The 26,897-nt window shown below is 36.0% G+C and overlaps 1 protein-coding gene across 2 annotated transcripts; it reads left to right on the forward strand.

The window, feature by feature from the left end:
* The first annotated feature begins 12,458 nt into the window (after positions 1-12,458).
* On the forward strand, positions 12,459-25,940 carry hrh2b (histamine receptor H2b). 2 transcript variants are annotated; one of them, XM_028466980.1, is made up of 3 exons: positions 12,459-12,527; positions 22,179-23,017; positions 25,382-25,940. In XM_028466980.1, the coding sequence occupies exons 2-3, from the start codon at positions 22,397-22,399 to the stop codon at positions 25,787-25,789; spliced, it is 1,029 nt and encodes a 342-aa protein (XP_028322781.1). In that variant the 5' UTR covers positions 12,459-12,527; positions 22,179-22,396; the 3' UTR covers positions 25,790-25,940. The 2 variants fall into 2 exon arrangements, with proteins under 2 accessions (XP_028322781.1, XP_028322782.1); XM_028466981.1 differs by lacking the exon at positions 12,459-12,527 and adding an exon at positions 15,812-15,876.
* Positions 25,941-26,897: the final 957 nt, after the last annotated feature.

Raw genomic sequence — 26,897 nt, forward strand, 5'->3', positions numbered from 1 at the left:
CAAAATGCAGTCAGTAGATATTTATTCATAATTTTTTTTTTTCACAAAAAAAACTTTATTTTGAAACAATTGTCCTTCCTGTGACACTTGATATAATCAATCAAACAATCACTCAGTCAATAAAATCCTTTGTACAAATGAAAAAAAAAAACGAAAAAAAAAAAAAGAATAAAAGAGGAGAGCGATAGAAAAACTTATAAAGAGAGACAATTCACTCCCATCTTATCATCATGTACTGAAACCATTTCAGACCAAACGATGCTCGTATTTGCAACACAGAACCCCTCTGTCACATTCAGCTCATTATTTTGGTTTACTGGTCCGTCCACATAAAGTACGATGATTTTCCCAGTCACAGTATGAAAAGCTATCAAGTGCTGGCAGCACACGCCATGAAAAGCTGTCATATTTACTGCAGAATCTGAGTTTGGAAAATAGCAACAACATTTGGAAATAATGATGAGACGGAAAAAACGACACTTTACAAAGAGTGGCAAAACCACACAAGTAAAAAACAAAAACAAAGAAACTGTCAATTATAGGGAATTATACATTATGAATTATTTAAAGGTTCCATTAAAATCAGCTCTGAAATCTTTTGAAATTATTTAAGATTAAAAAACAATACTGTTTTTCAAGTGTCTTTATGCACAAAATTTTATAGATTTCATAAAATAGCTTGTTATTCATAATAGCATAACACCCTGCACTATTCAGGAATTACATTTAAAAGATTGCATTACTTTTGATCTCTAACTCTATTATCAATTGCCTTAAGATTACCGGTAAACATGTAATTGCATTTCAGTGAAAACAGTTTTTAAAAAATACTTATTATTTCTATTATTCTAATACTATTATTAACATTTTCTAAATTTTGTTCTTTTTTTCATTCACTTTTCTTGTTTTATGCACCGAGTTTAATTCTAAATGTGCTACAGTGTAAGGTAACGGTTGGAAAAGCCAAAAAATTGCAAGAAGCCTCTTCTCCATTTCTGTAAAAAAAAAAATGGTGTTTGTTTCTCTGAGTCATTTTTGTAGGAACAAATTATTTCCACTGCAGTGCTTTTCTCGAGGCACCCTGTCGAACATCACATGGGCAATTTTTTTTAGTCTGAAACTAAGAGAAAAATGCTCTTCCTCTCCATGCACAGCTAACTCTACACCAATTTCCACAATTATACATTACACACGATTTATGGTTTTAATTTCCAACTAATAGTCAGTGTGTCGTGCTGACATTGTTTTTTATAATAGCACATAAAATGTTGGTTGGAAACATGTTTTAAAAGATGTGATAAACAATCATATCCTGAGTTAGTGTGAAACTGTGGGGAGTAGAAATGGAAACGACAGGGGGCAAAGAGTTGTGGTTTGACCTCATTTTGTTTGCAAAAGAGGAAACAAGCTTCATTTTTGTATCTGCAAAGGCATTTTTGTGCTAATAGTTATATAAAAAGACATAATACAACATAAAATGAAAAAAATCAGTTCAAGATATAAAACTATAGGTGAAAATAATTGACCTCATCTGTACAAGTTGTCTTTTTGTTTCTCTCAATAATAGTTTGTTCATAAAAGATTCATTGCTCAGGACAGTAAATGGAGTTTGACTTATGACCATGTAAAAATACACCATTTCTATATTATTTTAGGCTAATTAAAAATACTAGAGGACATCGGTTTGTTAAAATGACTCTTGGAAGATAAAACTCAAAACCTCTCTCTTGATGGTGCAACAAAAATAGATTGATATTTGAAACGATTTTTGGATTTGAGACATGTATATTTTCTATTCATTTATTAACTGTGATTAGATGCATATGTGTTAGTTTGACCCTTTTTATGGTCAGCAGATCTATAGCATTTGTGTTATAATTACCTTCAGGCAACATAGGCAAATCCAGGGGGTGAAACACATGTGAAGGATGAAAACAAAAACATTATATGCAGTTGTTATTATTTGTTAATATGAAAAAGCAGGCCACATTAATGAAACTACTTTGCAAAGCCTATAAAATAATAAGAAAAAAAAAATAAATACATGATTGACTTGATCCCAGAATGCGTCACGAGAAATCCTTATTTACTGTATTATTACTGGTTTCTATAAAAATCTTTTTTTGTGAGGTGTCTTATTTATTTTGTAGATATGTATTTTACGTCCCTTTTTTAAAACTATTTTTCAGACAATCTTCATTTTATTTATACAGTATATAAAAACAATTTTCAATTTGCTTTTATTCATTGTTGTGGTTTCTTATTTTCTGAAAATGTAATAAATGGTCAAAGGTAAAGGGTGCAAAATGGCTTAGGACCGGCGCTGCTGTTTAGGATCCAAATATTGTTGTGAACTCATGTATCAATGTATTAATGAAAAATCTATTGCAAATGTATTAATTTTAAACAATAATTTGTTTACTTTTTCTAAATAAAAAGTACATTAAAAATGGAGGACTATTTCTAATATTAAAGGTCCAGTATTATGCTATTTTTCACACATCTCCATCTGTTCTAAGAACCCCAACAACATAATATTTCAGGTTTATTTTCCCAAACTCGCCGATTTTCCAGAGTTTTAGCTTCTAAAAACAGGCTGTTTTGGGGCCTTCATGCATCACATATGAGTGGGCGTGTCTGTAGACGCACAGTCCACACCACAGCTGATTATCATAGCTATTTTCTTTTGCTATCCACACACTCTTGTTATTGTTTTCAGCCGAAAGACACCACATTATCCTAAAACACATGGCAATTTCAGCGGCAATTGTGATTGTGAGTCAGACAAATGCTGCTTCAGTGTGTGTGTGTGTGCGGCAGCGGCAGCAGCAGCAGCAGAGTAAACTGTCAGCTGAGTCAGCTGTTTCATATTCTCACCGAAGTGTTAAGCTGCTAAATAACTTTCTTGTCATCCTCACTTCTTCTAACCACAGAAATAGTCCATTTGAGGTGATAATAATTTGTTTTATCCTACCGCTGCATCGCATTGGGTCACAAACACGTCAGATCATGTCAAAGGCGATATGAGGCGGTATAACGGCTACTAAAAGTGGAACTGATTGTGAGTGCTAACAGTGTTTCAAATTATCTGCATACTGGATTATCTATATACTAAATGCATATATTATCTGTGGATAAAGGGACTATAGGTTAAGGGAGCAGGCTTGTTATCGTAGGCTCACTGGCTCTAATCTCCCTGGTCCATCACTGTTTGATGTTGATCAGTCCCTTATATTAACACTAACTGCTCCCTGGGTGCTACACCGTGGCTGCCCACTGCTCCTCAGGTAGGGGTTAAATGCAGAGAAACCATTTTGTGTATGTAGCTTTACATACGCACTCGATTTATTTTTATCAATTTAAAAAAAAAATGAAAAATTTGATATTTAATCAATAACTTTTATGAGACTTCTACACAGCAGTTTTAGTGAATAGAAACGTGTGCACTTTATTTTATGACTGCAGTGTGTAACACTGCATTCTTTTAAGTGAAAATGTGCAAAAACTCCAATAATAAATAATAAATAGGATGTTTTGAAGCAAATGGTTTTGACTCAATTTGTCCTCTGAATGATCAATATCTTCTGATGAACATATACAGCAATTTGATGTTTCCTCTCTATGTTTAATTTTGATATTAACTGGGTAGAATATTGCAATATATCGTGATAGTGCAATAATATTGTATCGTAACCCAAGTATCGTGATACGTATCGTATTGCAATATCCTTGCCAATACTCACCCTATTGTGGACCCAGTACAATCTTCCTGTTATGAAAAAAAAGAAGGGAGTTTTTTTTCTTTCCACTGTCGCTAAATGTTTGTTCATGTGGATCTTGTTGGGTAGTACAATCTTCCAATATATATATATATATATATATATATATATATATATATATATATAACTGCAGTGTTTGTTTTACATGTGAGGTAGTTTGAGAGGGAGGAGTTCACATTATTATAGGGTAGGAGGAGCCAGGATTGTCATTCATTGACATCTTTTTACAAAATGTGAATTAACAAGGGAGGGAATGTATATCACTATAGCAAAACCATTATGAAGTGATTTTTTTCTCCAATACTGGTTACTAACTCTGTAATCCACTTTCTTATAGATTCACCAAACATCAATAAAGGCTTTTTTCCTCTCTCTCCTCAATGTAAGGAAGCATCACCACTGGTTTGATTCACAGACACTATCATAGACTCATTCCACCAGAGGCTCACTGATAATGTTCCTTAGGAACAAAGAGGGCAAAGAAGGACATCATGGGCTTAGTTTTTTTCCTCCTCTCAGGGTTGAGTATCCTTCAGAGGAGCTTTGGAGGCGCAGTGATCCACTGAGATGTGAGATATTTGCTTCCCCTGGGATGGAAATGTAATCTGACAAAGAAAAATGAAGGACGAGTAGAAGGAGGAGGGGAGAAGAAGCACTACATTTCCGTACAATAAACCTGACCAATTGCCCGCAGCTTTTAAGTTTCTCTGAAGGAGATGTAATGTGATATGAATTTTCAGCTTTAATGAAAGTGGACATTTCAGTCTTTTTTTTTTTTTTTTGTTTTCGTTTTCAGACACACTCAAGGTGTGATGCCCTGCATGGTTTTAATGATACAGTGTGAAATCAGTGATGTTGGCACATTCACCTCCTCACACCCTTACACTGGCTTGAGCAGCATTTAAAGTGCGATGTACACATTCTCCAAACACTCCTTTTCTGCGTTTCTTTCATAGAACCTGTTCCAGCAAACCAATTACTGTTGTCGTGTTTTTGTATAATATTGAATCGCACAAATAAAAAGGTTTTGTAATCATAATTGTGCTTTGAAATGGAATTCTCCACATCACACCTTGAGAGTATACTTTCTAAACATAGTCGAAAGAAGAAACAACATTGGGTTAAATAGTCTGGACTCTTTTTATTTCCTTGCACACTTTCAAGTGACATACACACAACATATAGCCCTGAAAATAAGCTACGCACATTTTTTTTTAACTCTTGTTTCCTACTCACTGTAACATGATAAAATAGCTTACATTTTTGATAGAAAAAGTTCTGATGAACTACGACCGGGCCCGCGGAACATCTCTGCACCGAATAGCAAGTTCCCCAGAAGTCGGTGAAATGACTCCACAGAGTAAAAGAAATGAAATTGTGCAACGTAAAATGGTTATCTACTTTGAATTGCCTTTGAAACAATATATCACATGACTATGTTCCAATAAATCTTGATATGTGCATCCCTCCCGGGTAGGGACAAAACTGCCCCCGTGAGAGGCAAAAAACAAAATCGCGGTGTATAAACGTGCTCATTTCATTAAAAATGTGGCACCAGCGAACACGTTTTATTTCCCCCGAGTACGAATATGTGGTTTGTTTTCGACTAGGGGCCGAATTGCGCCTGCTGGAGGCAGCGGAAGTTTGGTGTGCTTCAGCAGGGGCGTGTTTATACTAATGATGGCTCCGTTACGTAACGCGGGCCTGACCCGCCCATTAAATCCTGAACACAGGAATTGGAAACTGTTTTTGAAGCCTCGCTCCACAAATGAATTATAAATGGTTGATTGAAAAAAAAAAAAAAAAAAAAAAAAATGGTTGATTGACTTTGTACATGTTTTAAGGAATACATGTATGACCTATTTAATATGTTTAGAAGAAATAGTCTGAATTTGCTTTGCACGGTCTTTCAAGGCATCATTTACTCTTTTATTAAGGTGTCTAAATATAATAAATGCAATGTGTTTCAAATGTCAAAAAGTAAAAAACAGACTTTACCTATACTTACTTTGCGTATAAGAACCTTATATCAGCAGTGAAATAAATCTTTCAGTCGGTCCATCTGAAGACACCTCATTAGAGGACCCACAGTGCACAAAGCCTGTCAGCAGTGGTAGAAGGAAGACCTTTGTTACAGACTCAGGTATTTATCATCCCATTTTTTATCTAATGCAGGATTCATCTTTGATGAGAAAAGGAACATGGAGCAGGTCAAGCACACGGCCTTGAAAACGCTTGTTAGTCAAAAACTGCTCCTCAGGCTCACTCATATCGTGTTTGTGCATCCAGCGTGAATGATGCTGATTGAATGAAAACACAGCCGCGAGATCTTTGAAAACTTTATTTATTTATTTATTTTTTTTATTTTGGTTGAGAAGAACAAGAAGTTAAAGTCAGAACAACTGACCAAAGACTTTTAAAGTGCTCACGTTAACACTTCCACCAGCATCGTTTCCCTTACTTCAGACTTTAGATTTAAAAAGGAATGTGTTACATGAGCGTTTGAGAGTCATGACATTTACAGTTTGTGTCTAACATCCGAAAACCTTCATAGAAAAAAAAAAAGAATTTGTAGAAGATTGTTTTCTGATTTAAACACATTAAAACATTTTCCAAAAAAAAAAAAAAAAATGTTAGAACTACCATATGTTTATGTATTATTCTGATAAATTTCACAAATTATCATTAACAAAAGTGCACATTCATGATACAATCACATGGACTTCCCATATGCAACAAATCACATCACATGTAGTCAGGGGTGGACAGTGGACTGGGACAAAAATTCCACCCTGGCATTTTCTGTCCATTATCAACGATACCATGTTGAAGCTGTTATTAATAGTCAACATGTGGCTCTTTATGTCTTCATTTTAATTAATATTCCCCCAGAAAACCTTAAAAGAGGGAAACTTTTCAACCCCTTTTTACCTATTTACATTTTGCTACTTTTTCAAAAAGTGCTGACACTTTTTTCAAACTTTAGCTACCCTTTGCCAAATAAATATCCTTTTTTTAATTTATTGTCAATTTTTGCACTTCTTTTTGACACTTTTATCCAAACGTTGTTCTTTATTTTTTTTTGGACACTTTTCATCCAAATAAGCTAACTTTTGCCGAATAAATACCACTTGTTCCACATTTTTGCCGTTTTTCACTTTTGATTGCCACATTTTGTCATTTTTTTTTAGGCTGGGCTACTGGACTTAAAACGCCACTCACTTTGTTCTTCTTAATTTCCAAATTAAGGGGAACATAGTCGTGTGATATATCATTTCAAAGGTAATTCAAGGTAGATTACAAAAATGCCTAATTTGATGAGGGGCCCGGGGGCCCATCCTCTTTTAAGGTAATTTCAAATTTTATCGGAACATAGTCTTGTGATATATTGTTTCAAAGGCAATTCAACGTAAACTGAGAATTTATGTCACACAATTTGATTTGTTTTACTTGGTGGAACCGAGTCATTTGACTAAATTCTCGGGAACGTGGTACGTGCTATTTGGCGCGGAGATGTTCCGCGGGCCTAGCCGAAGTTCATCGGAACTTGTTCACTGTTTACCACATTTTGCCCATTTAAGCTACGCTTTGCCGTTACAGACCACCCGGTTCCTCTCTAGTTGCCCATTTTTTTTTTACCACTCTTGACTGCTCACTTTTCAATCTTTTTCTTGCCATATTTTTGCCACTTTTACACCATTTTTGGCTACCTGTTATCATGTCTGCCTCCACTCGCTCATCAAAAAAAAAAAAAAAAAAACCTAGCAGACCGAATCGGGATGATGCCCGATATGTCAGATAGCCTGTCTACCCCAGCATGGATGTAAAGCAGACAGATAAACAAAGAGATCCTCACTGATCAAGAGGTTCTACGATGTTTTTGTCAGTCCATCAAATGTATAAATGCTTGATATCTGACTACCTGTCACACATTTATCCCACATTAGGATTTGTGTAATGGGTAAACTGGAATGTGCAATAAAACATTTGATGTATTCATGTCGTGTGTGGAGCCCAGAGTTCACAGCAAACATGATGACGCTGCTTTTAGTCGTTATGCTGCAAAAAGTGGAACAAACTGACAACAGAGCTGATGTCAACATCCAATGTGAACAAATCCATGTTAAAGGCCCTCCTTTTCTGTTTTTATTGTTCATTCAAAACTCAGTATAATGTTGTTATTTTTTATTTTGGTTTGATGTGTTTTCTGTTGCAATTTTGAATCATGTAAAGCACATTGAATTTCCTTATGTATTGAATGTGCTATCTAAATGTTTTTTTCTTACCTTATAAATGGCTGCTACTTTATGTTCTTTATTGATAGAAAGAGTTCAAAATCTATTATTGCCACACTGGAGAATGGAAAAACAATAAAAAAAATTTAAAAAAAAATACATTTAAAAAACAAGGAGGAAGCACACTAGTATAAAGTTAGTTAACTACTTTGGTGAAAATTCTGTTGAATTTATAGGTAGGATTTGAGCTGCAGAGCTGTAACAGCCTGTGCATTAGTAATGGCGGTGAGCCACGGTCTAGTTGGCACACCAATGTATAATGTAATAAAGCATGTCAAAGATAGATGTTGTACAACAAGGCGCCTTATTATCTGGGCTTGCACGGCAACTCATTATGATGGTAATCACAACAACATTATATGGATAAACTGTCTCCACTTGTCACTACCTCCTTACCACCAACAGGGGGCAGGCATGAGTTTTTTTTTTTGTTTTGTTTTATTTTAAGTGAATTTCTGCTGTTGATTCACTAAGTCAGAGAAGAGTAATTGAATTACAACAAATTACTGAATTCAACAGTAGGTTTAACATTTCAGTCTCTGGGGAAACTGAAAAATATGGATGTAGACTTGTGTCTTTATTATTCAATGGAGAATAAAAACAAACTTTTCATTCAAAAAAAAAAAAATAAATAAATATTTTAATCAAAAACAAATATTTTCAAAGACAAAAAAGTGTTTGAATGCAAAAAAAATATTTGAGAACCAATTAATTGCATTTGAACATTTTTTTTTCCTGTGATTGAAAATCTTCATTTTTGATTGAAAATGTTTTTTTTTTATTATTATTATTATTGAATAATAAAGACGCAATAGAAAAATAGAATAAAAACCTCTTCTAATGCAATTTGGTTTTTTGTGCTCTGCTTAACAATTTCATACTACATATGTTGTCAAATGCAGATTTATTTCATACATTTCATCAAGTTGCTTTTTTCTTTTTTCTTTTTTTTATAGAGTTTAATCAAACTAATAAAAATAGAGCAATGATATACAGTTTCCTTCTTCTGTCTGACCTTTTTCTTTATGACCGATGTAATTTATATGTAAGACATTAATCCTTGTTTCTCCCTGGTGACCCTGCTGCTATTTATAGTTAAACAAATATTCCAAAATCTCTTCTCTTCCTTAAGAGTGAATGATTTGTGGCTCCCTCTTGGATTGATTACATCAACATTCCCATCAGCCCACACACTGACCTGTGTAAGAATGATCATGTTGTATTTATGTATGACGGACTGGCTTCTTGTCCAGGGTGTAGCCTTGATCTCCATGTGAGCTGCGTAGGATGAAGATAGAAATGATGTAGATTATCTTTCATTTATAGCTTCCAAATTTCTCTTTTAGGGTAAAATGATTCTGCTAACTCAGCACATTGTGGTTATTCAGCTTTGACACAGTTTTCAAGTGTTACACTGAATACTGAATCTGTGCTGCCTGGATAATTACTCAGCTGTCTTTGGATTGTTCTCTAGTATTTATTTTGGGGATAAGTAGGGTAATTTAGGCAAATAGAACACTGGCACTAACGCAACACATTCTAGCTGTATTTTTACTTTTTTTTAATCCAGTTCCTCATTAGCAACACAAAGTACTCCTGCTTTTTTATAAAACAATATTTTTTAAACGTAAATAGTTAAGCCCTGTTTCTAAACTTCCTCCTACAGTTTGTTAATATACATTGTATAACTTTTCAAAAGGATTTTTCCATTTTGAGTTGCGTTTTCTTTTTACGTTATTCATTTTCACTAAATGCTGTAGACTCATTTCTATTGGACACTTACCCAAATTTAAGAAGATCAGTCTTGTGAGAAAAATATAGTGATGTTGTGTTTTAAATTTACAAAATCCAACCTTTTAAATCAGACATTCTGTGCTGATTTATGACGTTTGTCTTTACTGTAGTGGTTCGTAGTCTACAGTTTAAATGTATCCAAAAAAAAAAAAAAAAAAACATTATACAGTGTGTATATATATATACACAAACCCTTTTTAAAAAATTAGAATATCATTGAAAGTTGTTTAATTTCCATAATTCACAATTCAAAAAATTAGAATACTGTGAAGAAATCACCATTTACTTCTCAGTTTTTGCAGACAAAAAAGAAAGAAATTAGGATCACATCAAATCAATAGTACTTTCAAAACGATGTGTCAAATTTTAATACTTGGTTGGGAATCCCTTTGCCTTAATGACTGCCTCGATGTGCCGTGGCATTGAGGCAATCAGTTTGTGGCATTGCCAGGGAGTTATAGAAGGCCAGAGTTTTTATGATGCTTGCTGTCAGCTGTTCTTTGTTTTAGGGTCTGGTGCCCCTCATTTTCCTCTTGATAATACCCCATAGATTCTCATTGGCTGATTGGCTGGCCAGTCAAGCACTGTGATGGCATGGGCACCAAACCAGGTTTTGGTGCTTCTGGCGGTATGGACAGAGGCCAGGTCCTGCTGGAAGATGAAATCTGCATCTCCATACAGATCCTCAGCAGAAGGAATCATAAAGTCCTCTAAAACATTCTGGTAGACTGTTGCTGTGACCTTGGATTTAAGAAAGCAGAGTTTACCAACACCTGCACCGGACATTGCACCACAAATCATGACTGACTGTGGATATTTCACACTGGACCTCAAGCAGCTTGGGTGCTGTTCCTCACTAGTCTTCCTCCAAACCCTCGGACCTTGATTACTTCTACTTTCATTGGAAAAGAGGACCTTGGACCACTGGCCAACAGTCCAGTCCTTCTTCTCCTTGGCCCAGTGGAGAAGCTTCCTGCGTTGGCTCAGGCTCAGAAGTGGCTTGACCCGAGGAACCAAACAGTTGTAGTCCTTCTCCCGGATGCGTCTAAATGTGGTGGTTTTTGAAGCTGTGACTCTTGCCTCATTCCACTCTTTCTGGATCTCTGCCAGATTCTTGAATCTTCCCTGTTTGATAATCTGCTGAAGCCCATGGTCATGTCTTCTGCTGGTGCATCTTCTCCTACCACATTTTGCCCTTCCATTAGACTTTCCATTGATATGCTTGGACACAACACTCTGTGAACAGCTAACCTCCTTAGCTATGAACTTTTGTGGCTTACCCATCCTATGGAGGGTATCAATGATGGTCTTCTGGCCAATTGTCAAGTCTGCAGTCTTTCCCATATTGAACCGAACTGAGACAATTGAACCAAAGTGCAGCAATTTAATGACACCTGGGGAAACCTGTGCAGGTGCTTTGAGTTTTGTAGATGATTAGTGTGTGACACTCAGTTTAAAACATTCATTCTCATCTTTTGACTTCCTGTTTTTGTGGGTTTTTTGAGCTGGAAGCCCAAATTATGAAAAAATAAAGAAATAAATAATTAAAATAGTTGAAATTGTGAGCCCTGAATCTATATTATTGAATGGAATTATGGTAATTAAACAACTTCTCCATTATATTCAAATTTTTTGGGAAGGGTCTATATATATATATATATATATATATATATATATATATATGAACACAGGTAAACAAGCAACAATGATACATCAATTGCTGATAAATGAAATAAATGTTAAAAGTTACCAAAAGAAGCATCCATCTTATTGAAAAAAAAAATGACTTCATTGCACATGCCATACCGTAAAAAAAAAAAAAAAAAAAATCCACTTTAATATTTGCTGTTGTGCCAAAGCAGGAGGTCAAACAGATGTTAGTGTTCTTCGCTACGTTCAGCGGCACTTCAATGTTTAAGCCGTGTGGGATTTAACAATATAATAATAACTTGCAAACAGTTATGCAATAAAAAAGTTGTACAAAAGTCATAATTTGTAATAAATGTTTGCACAAATTCAAAGAAAAACAATAAAACGCCATTCATTTACTGTAACCTAACGACATATAGTGAAAGCATCATTAGTTTAATGATATATAGTGAAAGTAATGAATTATGATGGGTGGAAGCTTTTACCAGGTAAGACAACTCCTTTGCCCAAGTGACATATTTCAAGGCGATGATAATAAATGGAAATTTAATGGATAATATATAATAAATTACCTTTAAACAGCTCATTTAATTCCCCACATCTTTAACTCAGAGGGCCACTGAGGGATTCAAGCTCATCACTATAATATAAGTTACTCTAACGTATCAAAGCTGATCCTCTTTCAGTTCACGTGTCTTTTATTAGTTTTTATTGCATGACTAAAATACAGATAGGGTAAGCCATACCATGTATCTAAAGGTTATTTTAATGTATTTGAGCAAATTGCACACAATGAATGAGTGTAGGCTTGACTTTTTTTTTTTTTTTTTGCTGTTTACAGATCTGTGAGTACATTAACCAGGAGGAGAGAGAGAGAGAGAGAGAGAGAGAGAGAGAGAGAGAGAGAGAGAGGCTTGTAATAAGTTTACACTCAGGCAGGAGCGAGAGGAGAATCAGCAGAAAGAATAGAAGGATCTTTTTTTTACACATTTTGGACAAACCATGACAGGTGAGACAACAATTAAATGTCATTTGGAAAAATACTGTGCATATAACTGGAAATAACTGGAGCAAATCCGTACATTAATGTTTATGTTGGACCTGTTGCTTAATGATTAAGCTTGTGTGTTTTTTTTCCCCTGCGGCTAATGATCCACTGGTGCTAACTGGTATGTAGGTAGAGTGTGGTCTGGATAGAGCTGTATAGCATATGGAGAAGCTGTTATTTATTGGACGCCTTGAGACAAACTGCTTCACCACTTCCCACACATACTGTACATACATACATACATACATAACATACATACATACAAATGGTACATAGCCTTACAGCTAGTTTTTACACCTTTTTTTTTTATCATTTTGTCATTGTTTTACTTAAAAACCAAATATGAATTGTTCTACGATTTATTGTACATCGAGAAAGCATCATTAAAGGTAAACTTGCACAGCTGTTTTGTTTTGTATCTGTTTTTACAAGAGTTTGTGTGTTTTATTTGCCTATTAATGTTTAATTTCACAGCTTTAGTTGTCTCTGGTGAGACATAAACTAATTAAGTTTTGTCTTTGGAGCAATTTTTGTGATAGAAGACAAATTGATTAACACAACCATAAAAAAAAAAAATAAAATTAAAAAAACATGGCAAAAATATAAAATCTCTGGTCAAGAATTAAAGAGAAAATCCCAAATTATTGAAATTCTCCTTGAAATCACGTTGGGAAACCATCAAATAGCTTTAAGATAGTAAGATTTGCTGTAGGTTTTAATGTTCGTGGGCAAAAGTTCAAATGACTTAACTTGCAATTTGACGATGTTGGTGAAACAATTCCTGCTAAACTAAGCATTTTATCCTGCATTTTGAAACGAGAAATTGATCAAACTGAACTAAAACTAAATAGTTACAGCTATAAGTTTGCCACTGTCATTTTAATAATTTATTACCTTGCTTTTCTCTCACTGTTTACTTTTCCTCCTCCTTAATTCGTTGGGTGATCCAGGGGATTTTCTAACCTAGGCCGTCTGGATGGAGAATACTAAATCATACACTTGACTGATAGTTATAGCGACTGAACAAACACAGGACAAGGATGCACTGTAATCAACACACTTAGTCCTGAACCTTTAACATTATTTATGTGGTACATTAGGCCGTAAAGATGCTTTCAGGTTATAGCTCGTGATCACAGCATGTGACGCATGTATCCGGGCGTATTGTGTTGTCATCAACTTTCCTCTTTTCAAGTACAGTAAACAAAAATATGCAGCTATTAGGATCAGGGGGGAAATGTTGTACAAGTTGTGTTTTTTTGTTAAGCTCTTTAACATTTTCTCACAAAGCTCTCAGTGTAATTTAAATCCGTCTGTCGTGATTGCAGTGCTGCTGTGGCGTTATTTGTCATTTTGAGTGAACTTTGTGGGAGGCAGTGGAATAAACTATACAGGGAATTGTAAAATGATCTGCTATGATCCCCAATACCAGTGTTGGGTTTCACTTTTTTCCACCTGTGCCACATCTCGACAGGCATCTGAGTGACTCATGATAGTGAATTATCACTTCCTGTTATTTACCCATTCTATTAAACTGTCTTCCATTCTTTATGGCCTTTTACTGACACGGACTGCATCTTATGGCTTGGATTAAAGGTGGCTTCACACTCTTTATGTGCTGAACAAACAAAGTCACCACGGAAACGGCCAAGATCTAAGCTTTCAGGGAATCCATTGACATTTATTTACCCAAGCTCAAAGTCTTCAAATGATCCTCTTCAGGTGAAACAAATGCCACCTTGAATTTCATTACTCCAACGAGGATTTAGTTGAGATTGTATTGGAAAATGAACGACTAGACTTGTATTATTAATGAGAACCTTGTAAAACTGCTACCTGATATGCGACATGAAATAGGGTAATCATTAATTGATATAGTTTTTCATCCTATAGCTATAAAGTTTAATGTTTTATGTCTAAAAAAGAGACAATTTTGTGAATGCATATTCATTAAAATGTGGGGAATAATGTAACCTTAGGACTGCTTTTGTTCTGCCTTGATGAGCATCTACTAACTACTTCCTTACTGATTAAACAAAGGATAAACGTCATTCCCAGACACATTTTGTGTAATAAAGCAAAACAACTAACCTAGATCTCTCACTGACGAACAAATGTACATCACTTTAATGGAAAAAGCAATGATTCCAATAATGAATCACTGTTGTCGTTTATTAACAACATATCAAATAACAAATTTTTTCACATCGCTCCAGTGATTTCCTGCAACGTGAACATAACTCTCTATATCCGCTATTCTTGTTATTGTTCCTGTCATCTTTAGTAATCTCTATATATTGGATTTTATCGTCTTCCTTTGTTGGTTATTACTCACTGCTTGTAAACCAAACATGAATGGTTTGACTTTCCCTCTAAACAAACAGTGAAGCTAGAGGAGGTTTAATGTTTGTCGATGTCTAATTTATACAGACATTCAGTAGCTGTAAATGTAACGGCAAAGGGCCACAAAAGTGTTACGCATCACGTAGTAGAGCAGTGGTTTTCAACCCCAAAGGCCTATACTATGAAGCTAGATACTTATATCCTGGATATATCTCTGTTAGCAGGCTTCACCTAACCAAACATTGTCTGTCAGACAGAAGCTGTCCTACGAATCTTGATTGCAACTTGCTAGGTTAAGCGTGTTAATTCCAGCCTGGCTACGTGTGCGCTCTTGAGACAGGGGAGGAGATTACAGCGTCAGACCAATCACAATCACGGAAAAACTGTGGAGAGCAACTTACCTCACAATTGAGGAAAAACTCTTTATAAATATGAAGAATTAAAATCCATAATTCTGACCAAAAACAACACTGTGTTAATGCTTAAATTAGTGAGATTATAAAAGGAGAATGAACAGACACTCTGATCAATTTCACTTTCTCTTTTACCTTGTCTGTGGCTCTGATGCTGCATTCATGCAGATCAGCCTAAATTGTAAGGTGGAATATTTTTATATTTTATAATATCTTACAGGACTGAGGCTCTTTGCATCACCACAGAATACATGAGTTAATTAATTAATTAATCGGCCTGAAAGCGCCCAATGCACACAGGCTTTATCAGCTGACTTATTTTACTCATCAGCCCATCAGATAAAAATCTATTTATTTCTTATATAATGTCATCAGTAAATGAAAGGATTGCATCAATGTCTAAATATTCTCTCTCCTGTCATTGTCACATTAGATCCACACAGTGACGTGTTCACACAATGATCCTCCTTTTATTGGACATTGGTCATTTTCTAAGAGAACTGATTGGTCAGGAGGCTCAGATCTGATCCAGAACAAAACCTGGTCCCAACCTGGTAAGTCATTCAGCCTAAGTTACCATGGTGATTTAGCAAGCACACAGTGATTAAACTACAGAAGTTAGCTTTGTAGTAAAGGTCCCAAAAGGAGTCTCACACACATACACACATAAATTAAAATAACTTGTTTTTGTTTTGTTTGTATTTGAAAGAGCAAGCACTTCCCAGTTAATTTATTCATGAGGAAAATGGAAGGCAAATTTGTTGGTGCATATTTTCTTTGTTGCTTTTTTGGTTCTAAAATGTACGATTTAACACTTAATGAAAAGGTAGCACTTTTAAAGTAAAACTATTCTTAACTCCAGTTTAAATTCACCATCTTTAACTGGCCATCCAACAACAACAACAACAACAACACAACTAAATTCCCACCTAAAACCCAGAAAATACCCTGTTCTGGCTCTTCACTTTTTTTTTCTTATTTATTTTACTTTTTATTATCAGTTTGAAAAACAAGTTGAAAACATTTTAATTCATTAAATATAAGATATATAACTGGATAATCAGTAAATAAATAAATGAATAAAATGTAAATTTTGTGGATTTGTGTATCGTGTTGTCTCGATCTCGTGCATCCAGCATTGTGTTTCACATCGTATCCTATCATGAACTCTGTGTGTCTCTGGATTTTCAGAAAATGATTACATTTTGAAGTAATCGGATGCTACGCCAGACTCAGACTACACAAAAAAAGAGAACAACAGACGCAATTAAAACAATCACAGTGAGCAAACGTAGGAGCATCTGTGTTGTCTTGCGTTTACACACGCCGGTGAAAATTTTGACTAAGAAGAAAGAAAAAAGGCAAAAAAAAAAAAAAAATTAAAATAGAAGACTCATGTACAGAAAATAAAACACAAATAACGGAAGGCAAAAATAAAAAAAATAGTGAAGCAGAATTCAAAAGACATAAACTCAAGCAAGCCCTAAGGACACTTCCAATGACAATCATGGCTTGAGCTTTATTTGCCTCTAAAATGCTGGAGACACAGCTGGAACTGCCTGTTATCAAGAGCCTGCAACCGTTTTTAAATAGATTAAAATGGTGATGACGCACAGTTGGTGCCGACTGCAAGACCGACACTGCATGACACATATCCGTAGCAGGTTCAAGTAAAGGAAACTCAAACAAGCCTCTACATAATGTTTACTTCAAATGATTAAAGGTCTTTAAATTCATGCACAAGCGATTAAAAGTTGAACTATTGAAATGAAACAGTTAAATGGATTTTTTTCAACCCCTTTGTTAAGGGGTTTAGAGTTTTTTATTTTATATATAATTCACTTTGGCTGTGGTGGGTTTTGTAAATGTTATTAAGATCTTGTCTTGCATCACTCTGACAGTGATGGAGGATGAAATGCAGCCCACAGGTTTTCCATGAAGTCAAGCAAGAAGAACAAGTCTCCAGGGACCTTGTTCTCCAACGAGAACATGTATTTATGTAAAACAACATTGTTGTTATTGCTCTGTGCTATAGGCAGAGGTGGGTTAACAACAACGTTACTCAAGTAAAAGTAGTTACTTCATAATATAATTACTCAAAAGTAAACATACTCTATAAAACTAAGTACTTAAAAAAAGTACCACGTGAAAAAACTACTGAAGTAGTGAGTAACTTCAAATGAAATTTATTACTTCCAAAACAAACCATCACTCCCTGAATGAGATGCTTGGATATATTCATAAAAAAAATTAATTAAAAAAAAACGTAGCCTGCTTAAAAAAAATGGAATGAACGTAATAAAGTGTGTATATCGGTGGTTCCAAACCTATTTCAGGTCATGATCCCATTTTTATATCACAAATTTCTGGCGACCCCAGATACTTTTTTTCTCTAAAATTACTTTAAATATATTGATATTAGACAAAGTGAAATACTTCCTCTACTGTACTGTATGTTTATTTCTGTGATATATTGTACTGTTTTTTTTTTTTTTTTTAGTTGCACAAAATAGATAAAAATAAATTAAAACTTTGTATTTATTTATTTAGAAATATTAAATATATAATTCTAATCAGTCATTTATTTCATTTTATTATTATTAGACACTTCAGGCGACCCCATTTTATTTCCAGGTGACCCCACATTGGTTCATGACCCCAAGGTTGAAAAACATTTGGAGCGTTCCTTCATCCCCTTACTGAGAAGCTAGCATGATATGCTGGTATGTGTTTAAACTTTAGGTTCTCTAGTTTCACATGATATATGTATCCCCTACATTGCATTAAAACTGGGCCCGCTACACCCTCTAAAAAGTGGTTTATCATACCTGTCAAGTTTTGGATTTGAAAATAAGGAAAATTTTCTTGCGCCCGCTATGAGACGTCCCACAGTGTACAAGAAATCTAAAATACCCACTTCTCAACCACTGAATACAATTGTGTGATTAGAGTCTCTTAGGTCGACCTTTATTAACATTAAAATGCTGTGAACATTCTTACTAGGGCTGGGCAATATGGACCAAAACTCAATAATTTTATTAAATAAAGTCTGACCAGAAAGACAATTCTGGGTTAAATTTGCTGATGCAAAATGCCAGACAGGGACATTTATTAATAAACAGCTGATCAATATGTGCACTCAGAAATCCATCTAACTGAGCTTTACATGTTGTTCTGAGAAGTAAAAGCAGCAACTCCTAAAACTAGTATTTTGTTTCATATGATATATGAAATATTATAGTTTTCTATATCGCCAAAATAGAAAACTCGATACATCTTGATATATCGCCCAGCTCTAATTCCTAAATTATAAAACAGCCTAAATAAAAACATAAATGGGTATATGAAGCACATGTGTTTATTTAATATACTTACAGTTCATATACAAGTCAACACGTTACATATTTACTGTTAATTTCACGTTGCTTGTCTTTAAGTTAAACATTAACATTTTATTTTCTTTTAATTTCTCATGCTCACTCATGTGGTTCTCTGGTATTCACTAATGACTTATTAGACAGATTTGTTGCAGACTTTACATCCTTTAACACTTTTTTTAAAGCGCAGCATATTTGTGGCGCTTGTGATTGGCTGGTTTTTCATGGTGACTTACGTGGTTCCTTCCGCTGTGGTAGACGTTAAAATCTTAGTTATTAATCTAACAGAACGTGTAACTGTGTCCCATCATTCTGCTCTTTAGGGTGATAAACTCTCTGTCACATTTCACAACGTATTTACACCAGTTCTTTGTTTTTCTTCGCCGGAACGTCTTCATTCATCATCTCTTTTCTGAGTTGTTTCCAGGTTTGTTGCCGCTGTCAGCACTAATCTCGCGAGAACTGCCACTCAGGCCATTTCAGGTGGAAAGTTCTCGCGAGGCTAGTGACGCCGTTCAGTATAGTAAGCCATCTTTTATTTATTATTACATTAAAATACGGGATAATTACGGGAAAATAATAATACAGGAAGATGGCGGGAAAGAGGGGTAAAATACCGGAGTTTCCCGGCCAAAACGGGATACTCGACAGGTATGTGTTTATAGTTAACCCTGCAACAGGCAATAGGCTACCAACAAAGGTGGGTTGTGCAGCAGTACTTATAGTGGTAATGTGTTGTAAATATATATTTAACTCACTCCATATTAGATGGTTAGCTTTGAAATCATGAGTAACATCAGCCTACTTACCATCACGTTAGCTCATATTTGAAGTGGAATTCTCAAAAGTCAAGATTTCCACTGTTTTGGGCTGACAAAGTAGGAAGTGCATCACATGACGTTTGAACGGCAAACAGGGGGTAATTGCACATTTTCTGGAGGAGACGCCAGTATTGGTGATTGGTTAATAATAATGTCTCTGACAGAGAGCTGCAGAGCTGCGTCTGAGCTCGCCTGAATTTATTTATTTATAGACAAATTGATGTAACGACATGCATGTAGTCCAAAGGAACGGAGTAAAAGTACATATATTTTCTTACAAATTTACTGGAGTAAGCGTAAAAGTATTCTGCAAAAAACCTACTCCTAAAAGTACAATTTTAAAAAAAAAAAACACTCAAGTACATGTAACAGAGTAAATGTAACGCGTTACTACCCACCTCTGGCTATTGGACATATTAATTCTTTAAATACTTTTACACTGTGTATAAAAGGTACAAACAGTGAAGTGAGCTGTCAAGACTCAACAAATAGAGGTCAAAAACAAAATATATATATAGAGAGAGAACCCATAACAATGTATCAGCAAGCGATAAATAAATAAATAAATAAATAAATAAATAAATAAATAAATAAATAAATAAATAAATAAATAAAACTAAGGCAGTCTTCAAATACTTAGTTTTAGTGTAGAATTTCACACAGCTCATACAATTAGCTGTCTGAGTTACAATATTTTCAAGTGAGAGTAAAATCTACTTTGCTACAAGTATTGATCCCTCCAGATCATACACCACCTCCTCTAAACCCAACCTGGCAACACAGCTTCTGCAGCTTTACCATTCCCCTGTCCTCTTGTTTTGTTACTTGTGTGTTTGGACGTGTGTAATTATCGTTTACTGATTTATTCTTTATTAGGCCCATTTATTTTTCACTATATTCAATTAAAATCAAATTTATAAGGATGACAAATGCAGCATCCAGCACAAGGCTGCCACCCAAGGGCTTCATGAAACAGATGTTGCTGTGCATTAAGAAAAATGGTGGAATAAGTGTGGCTTTCAATTCAATTAAATTCAACTTTATTTATATAGCGCAAATGAAAACAAAAGTAATCTCGAAGCGCTATCAAAATATAAAATTTGTAAGAAAAAAGAAAAAAAAAACCCAACAATTCCACATGAACAAGCATCAGAGACAGTGGGAAGAAACAACTCCCTTTTAACAGGAAGAAATCTCCATCAGAACCAGGTTCAGAGGTGGCAGCCATCTGCTTTGACTGGATGGGGTTAGTGGACAGGAGGAAGGGAACAGAACAGGATAGAGAGATTGAACATCAGAGTGTCCAAGACTAGTTGAGCCGTGAACCACAGATCAGGAATATCCACTCCAGCTTCAAGACAGCTGAAACAGAAAAGAGAGAGAAGGGCGAGGAGAAGGCACTGACTGCAGAAAAACATGTTACAGGAACACAGTGGAATGAGAATGAATATGGGGTGGACATCGGTGTAAGTAGCTCATCTTTCTTTAATAGCTCATTAGAAAGGCGACAAATCTCTTCCCATAGATTGGTAATGTCCTTGTTGGTGTTTAGTAATAAAATGTCTATCTCTGACGGTAGCTGAGGAGCTGCATCTCCATGGTCTGTAGATACGGCCATCTTGTTCAGATGTAAGACCATCCTGTGCACATGTAAAACTTATTTTTAGGTTTAGGGCTTTTTTCCTAGTGGTTAGGTAAATGCTATTATACGGTATACGCTTTCGTAAATAAGTAGGTTTTGAGTTTAGCCTTAAAGGTGGAGAGAGTAGCAACCTAGACTGGGAGCTGGTTCCAAAGGCAAGGAGCCTGGTAGCTAAACGCTCTGCCTCCTGTTCTACTTCTAGACACTTTAGGTACTTCCAGTAGACCAGCAAACTGAGAGTGGAGTGTTCTGCCTGGGTGATAAGGCACTAATAGGTCTTTAAAATATACATATACTGTATATACATTTACGTTCTCGGTGGGTTGCTACTTACATAAAGCCCCTTTTTTTTTGAAGCATATGTATTTATAATGGTGCAACCTAATGTGCATTGTGATAAGTGACTAAAAAGTCATCATAAGCTATTATTTTTCCACCGTGTGGTTGGTTGTTTGTCATTATTTTACAGGCAATACACAGACCTAGTTAGAGGTAGACTGCATGACGACACTTGCTGCGTTCATGCTAATAGTTAATTAGCAGATAACCTGTTTGAGCCTCAAACACTGAATAGGGAAGAAATGGGAATTTACTATAGGTGCTCTGTAACTTTGTTGTGAAGGCAAAAAGGTAGCAAACCCAAAAAGCAACCCTAACCGTATGTGTATCCTAAAGGTTTGTTTTTGTTTTTTTAACTTCCTGTAATGATTTTATTTCTTATTCTTTATTTTGTTTTTGAAACAAAATTAATGTTCTGTGTCATTAGGTCAGGATTATATGTAAAATTTTCTATGTGGATCATGTTCGTCCTGACGCTCCTAAAATTGTCTTCAAATGTTTGTATATCCTCAAGTATCTTTCCCATTGAAAAATATTTTGTGATGACACCAATGTCAGGAAATTGGGAAACATTTTTTTAAGGGTCTGAGAGGCAAACAGAATGTATGTTACAGGAGGAATAATCAGCTCTATTATCAAATAGCTATTCTAACTGATTTCTATTTTTTCCCCAACAGGACTATTTCAAATTTAAGGCCTCACCCAGAGTTGTTGGAAAAATTATGGATAAAAGTGGATTCCCTCAGAGATCTAACCCTGATCCCAGTTTCCCTTTAGTGTCCTGGGAAGGACAGTCTGATGGAAAGTGAACAGCGGTGTCTCACGGAGTCTGGCAACGCATGGATGAGTTATTATTTTCAACATCTTGAGCAGCATCGCTGGCCTATATTGCACCATGATCTTCACAGCTCTCCGTTGGCTAGTCCTGGTCTCTCTTATCATTCTGACCATAGGTGGCAATGTGCTGGTGTGTTTGGCCGTGGGGCTCAGTCGTCGACTGTGGCGGATTGGTAACTGCTTTGTGGTGTCTCTGGCAGTGACTGATCTCCTACTTGGCCTGCTGGTCATGCCCTTATCTGCCGCAGTGGAGCTGCGTAGTGGGAAGTGGGCCTTTGGGGGAACTTTGTGTAACATCTACGTTTCTCTGGACGTAATGCTCTGTACATCCTCCATCCTCAACCTCCTAGCAATCAGCGTAGATCGATACTTGACCATTTCAGCTCCACTACGTCACTCGCGAAGGGTTACCCGTTTAAAAGTGACATTAACCATCATTGCCATCTGGGCCTTGTCACTAGCTGTGTCCTTTGTCCCCATTCACCTGGGCTGGAACACTGTGGACTACGAAGTGCAGCATACAGACTGGGACATTGGAGACAAAAACATAGAGGGTCACTACTGTCAATTTGAATGGAATAATAACTATGTTCTGATCTACGTCTTCAGCACATTTTACCTGCCTCTCCTGTTAATGTGTGGGATGTACTTTTGCATATTTAGAGTTGCACGAAAACAGGTCAGTATTTGCCATTACTTTCTCACAAGCAAGGTTGTTATAAAAGCAAATTGACACAATTTGTTGGTTGGAATCATCTGTTTCACTCTGCACAGGGGAATGGCACACTGGGTTGCAAAAGGACTTCATAACGTGGGTATTTTTGTGACAGTAACCCCATACGCGGAGTTTGCAGGGGTGCATTGCAAATTCTTAATATAATTTACATAATATACAAATATTTTAAGTACCAAAAACAAAGGGACAAGGAAATGATAAAGACGGCGATATAAGATTCACAAAATAAAATCAGGTAAAAAAAGTTTTAAAGGACCGCAGCGCAATGACATTTGACCCTCCTGCTTGACGTAGCAGCTCAGATGCGGCCATGTTTACAACATGGCTGACACCGCGGGTGCTCCGTAGACTCATTAGGCTGTTGTTTGTAGTGATGCACTGAGAATACAAGCCGACTGGAACAGAGGACAATCAAACACAGTGTCTGGATATAAAGCGGTGGATTGGGCGGTGCTGTTACAATATACTCCCTCCTCCCCAAAAAAATCGGCGTTCCCCTGGCCGCCGGGAGTGTGTATGTATTCAGCATTCAACGAAGGCAGTGTAACGTTTTTAGAGACTTTCAATGCCATCATCTACGTTGTTGGACTTTTAAATGCTTTTAATCCTTTTATTCAATCCTACCTGTGTCTAACTTAGTGATTTACAACTGTCAGAATGTCTATCCCTCCATGGTAACCTGTAGGAAGTGTCTATTGATACGGAAACGTATCAATACCCCATGGGGCTATGGGTACGTTTTCCGGACCTTTTCTACATAAGCGTAATGTGCCTGTGCGTTCACTGTGTCAGAATGTCTATAGCACCTGACTCAAGGATTCTTCCTTCTGCAGCCATGGGTTCAAATCCCACATTTGTCATATATATTTTTTCATTTTAACATATTTACAACGGCAAATTCCACCTTTTAAAAAATATATATATGAAAAAAAATAAACATTTTAGAGTATTGCCTGGGTTACGGCTAAAATAAAAGGGTTAGTGGGTTAGCTAAAAATAAATATGAGCTAAAATAAAACTGACGGAACTTTAAGTCATGTGGTGCACCTATCACGTCACCAAAACTGGCCAATGAGGGGCGCTGCTTATGCATAGACTGGCAGTTTTTGTATCAATAGCCATGGCCTAAAGTGTATCTCCCATATTAAAGCACATATAGTGTTCAAGTTGTATGATATATCATGTAGAACATCATAAATAACACTACTTAATTTGAGCAACTTTACTCTCTCCTTCTTAAAGTTAGAGGAGGTGCTGAACATCTCAAGCTGCATTTTGGATTTATCTGAGCAGGTCCATAATACAGCTTTCAAAACGTGTGTTACAGAAATGAGTAATGATAATCATAAGTTGTTTTCATTCCTTATTTGTGAAGGGAAACTCGAGACGTTCAATATGTTTATTTATGTATTTTTAACCTACTCGCCACAGATTGCACAGGTGCTAGTTTTTATAGGAGGGGCAGGGCTAACAGTGACGCCAGACAAGACATCAAAACATCACAAGCCACTATTCTCAGCCAATAGAGGGCAGTCTATCTTACATTTTTACAAAAAAATATGCCAAATTGAAGTACTTTGACTAAAATGTCAAGCGTTGTACTAGGATCAATCAGCAACATTATTTCATACTCAAATACCTTTATTCTCAGAAGAAAAAAATGTTATGGGGATACTTCATTAATCTTAAATCATCTGCAGCTCCTTGGCCAAAACCCAAATAACATATTCTAAAGAATCACATGTTTGAAAAAAATAATTAAAACAGGATTTACTGAAGAAATCAGAAATACATCAATACATTCCTGATCAAGTTTAAAGGCTGTAATAAAAAAGGATGTAAATGAATCATGGACATGTTCAGATGGATTAACGTATTATTACTTCAATGCTCTGTACTAAACAATGCTCCACATTCAGTACTCAGCATTACATTAGTGCATATTTGCACTGTATTAAAAAAATAACATTGAGCCAGTCCTTGCAGAAGTAGGCCTATATCCATCTATACAAATATATGATTCACGTAAAAAACTGAAATATGCATTTCCAGATCCAGCCATTTCATTCAGATCATTGCCCAAAACTGTAAAAATATTTTTTTTACTTATTATCACAAGGTAGAATTGATTTACCAGTTGTTTTCAATGCAGTACACACACGCTGGCATATTTTTTAACAAGTGGATTCAATACCTACAAACTTGATTCAGAACACATTGTACTTAAGCACTCATTCTTGCATTTTGAATCTGTGGTCACACTGTGTGCCAACATTCTTCTCTGTCTTTTCCATTTCTTCTCTACAGCTGAAGCGTATTCGTGCGACCACACCATCCTTTGCACGTTCAGCCACGGCCGTCGAAGCCCGAGAGCACAAAGCTACGGTAACCTTGGCAGCTGTACTGGGGGCTTTTGTCATCTGCTGGTTTCCTTACTTCACCTATTTCACCTGCAAGGGCATCAAGGAGAAGACGAACCCCCCAAACACACTTCACTCTGTAGTCCTATGGTTGGGCTATTTCAACTCAACCCTCAACCCCATCCTGTATCCTGCCTTGAATCGGGATTTTAGAAAGGCGTACGGAGAGCTCCTTCGCTTTCGAAACACATTTCGGGGAAAACGCAAGCTTTCTCGAACCTCTTTGGATAAAAGATTGACAGTAACCAATGGACACAAAGTGAAAATCCGAGATGGAAATAACATCGAAAGCTGAGGGAAAATGCCTCATAACGCATGAAAAGATTTAGTGATCTTGATAAGCAAGGTTATTTCAATTCAATTCAACTTTATTTATATAGCGCAAAATACAACAAAGTCATCTCAAAGCGCTTAACAATGTGACATTCATAGTAAGAAAGAAAGAACCCAACAAAATCCACATGAACAAGCATTTAGCAGCAGTGGGAAGAAAAAAGTCCTTTATTTATTTTTTTTTTAATAACAGGAACAAATCTCCGGCAAAACCAGGTTCAGAGGTGGCAGTCATCTGCCTCGACTGGTTGGGGTTAGTGAACAGAAGGACGTCAAGACACAAATGTGGTATTTAGCTTAAAGCTCAATGTTAGTATATTTAGGTCTGGGCGGTATACCGGTTCATACCAAATACCGGTATATATTTTTGTTATGATATGAAATTTTTAATATACCGCCATATCAATGTATTTTATTATTACACAACATTTGGAACGCTGCGCCACGTTTCAGACCGGACCCTTTTCAACGTTGCACTTCTAAACAGGAAGGTCAACAGTAGCGCTCTGGTGTCAGTTGCGGTGTAATAATACGTGTAAAGGGATAAGAAAAACACAATTGAAAGCTCTGAAGCTGCATGTGAGCATGAGCCTGCGTGCGCATGCCTCTGCTACAGGAGAACAACACTCGTGGACACAGAGGCACGGTTGGCATAGCGTGTCGGCAGTTTGGCAGTAATACACAAAAAAAGAGAGCAAAGGATCGCAATTTGTAAATCCTGTAATGCGAAAATAAGTCCTGGTGGAGCTGCAAACAAAACAGTACCTTATTCACCATAAGACACCGCCACATCACTGAGTATGCAGCATTTAAAGCTAGAAATCAAGCTAATGCTAAAGCTAAGCTAGCGCGGCAAAGAGCCACTGGGCTGCTGTTGCAAACTTGTATTATTTTACAATATTCACTCATCATGATGGTAAAATAGACCATCCTAAGTCAATCTACTGCAGTAATGCCTCTCTCAACCAGTAGAAAATGTTAGAATTTTGAAAAATACCGTAATATACATTTTTGGTCAGCCCTTCTTATATTTGATGTTTGCAAAGTTTTGTCAATTCCAAGAAAAGCAA

The sequence above is a fragment of the Gouania willdenowi genome, chromosome 14 (assembly GCF_900634775.1).
Source record: "Gouania willdenowi chromosome 14, fGouWil2.1, whole genome shotgun sequence".
NCBI classification, from domain to species: domain Eukaryota; kingdom Metazoa; phylum Chordata; class Actinopteri; order Blenniiformes; family Gobiesocidae; genus Gouania; species Gouania willdenowi.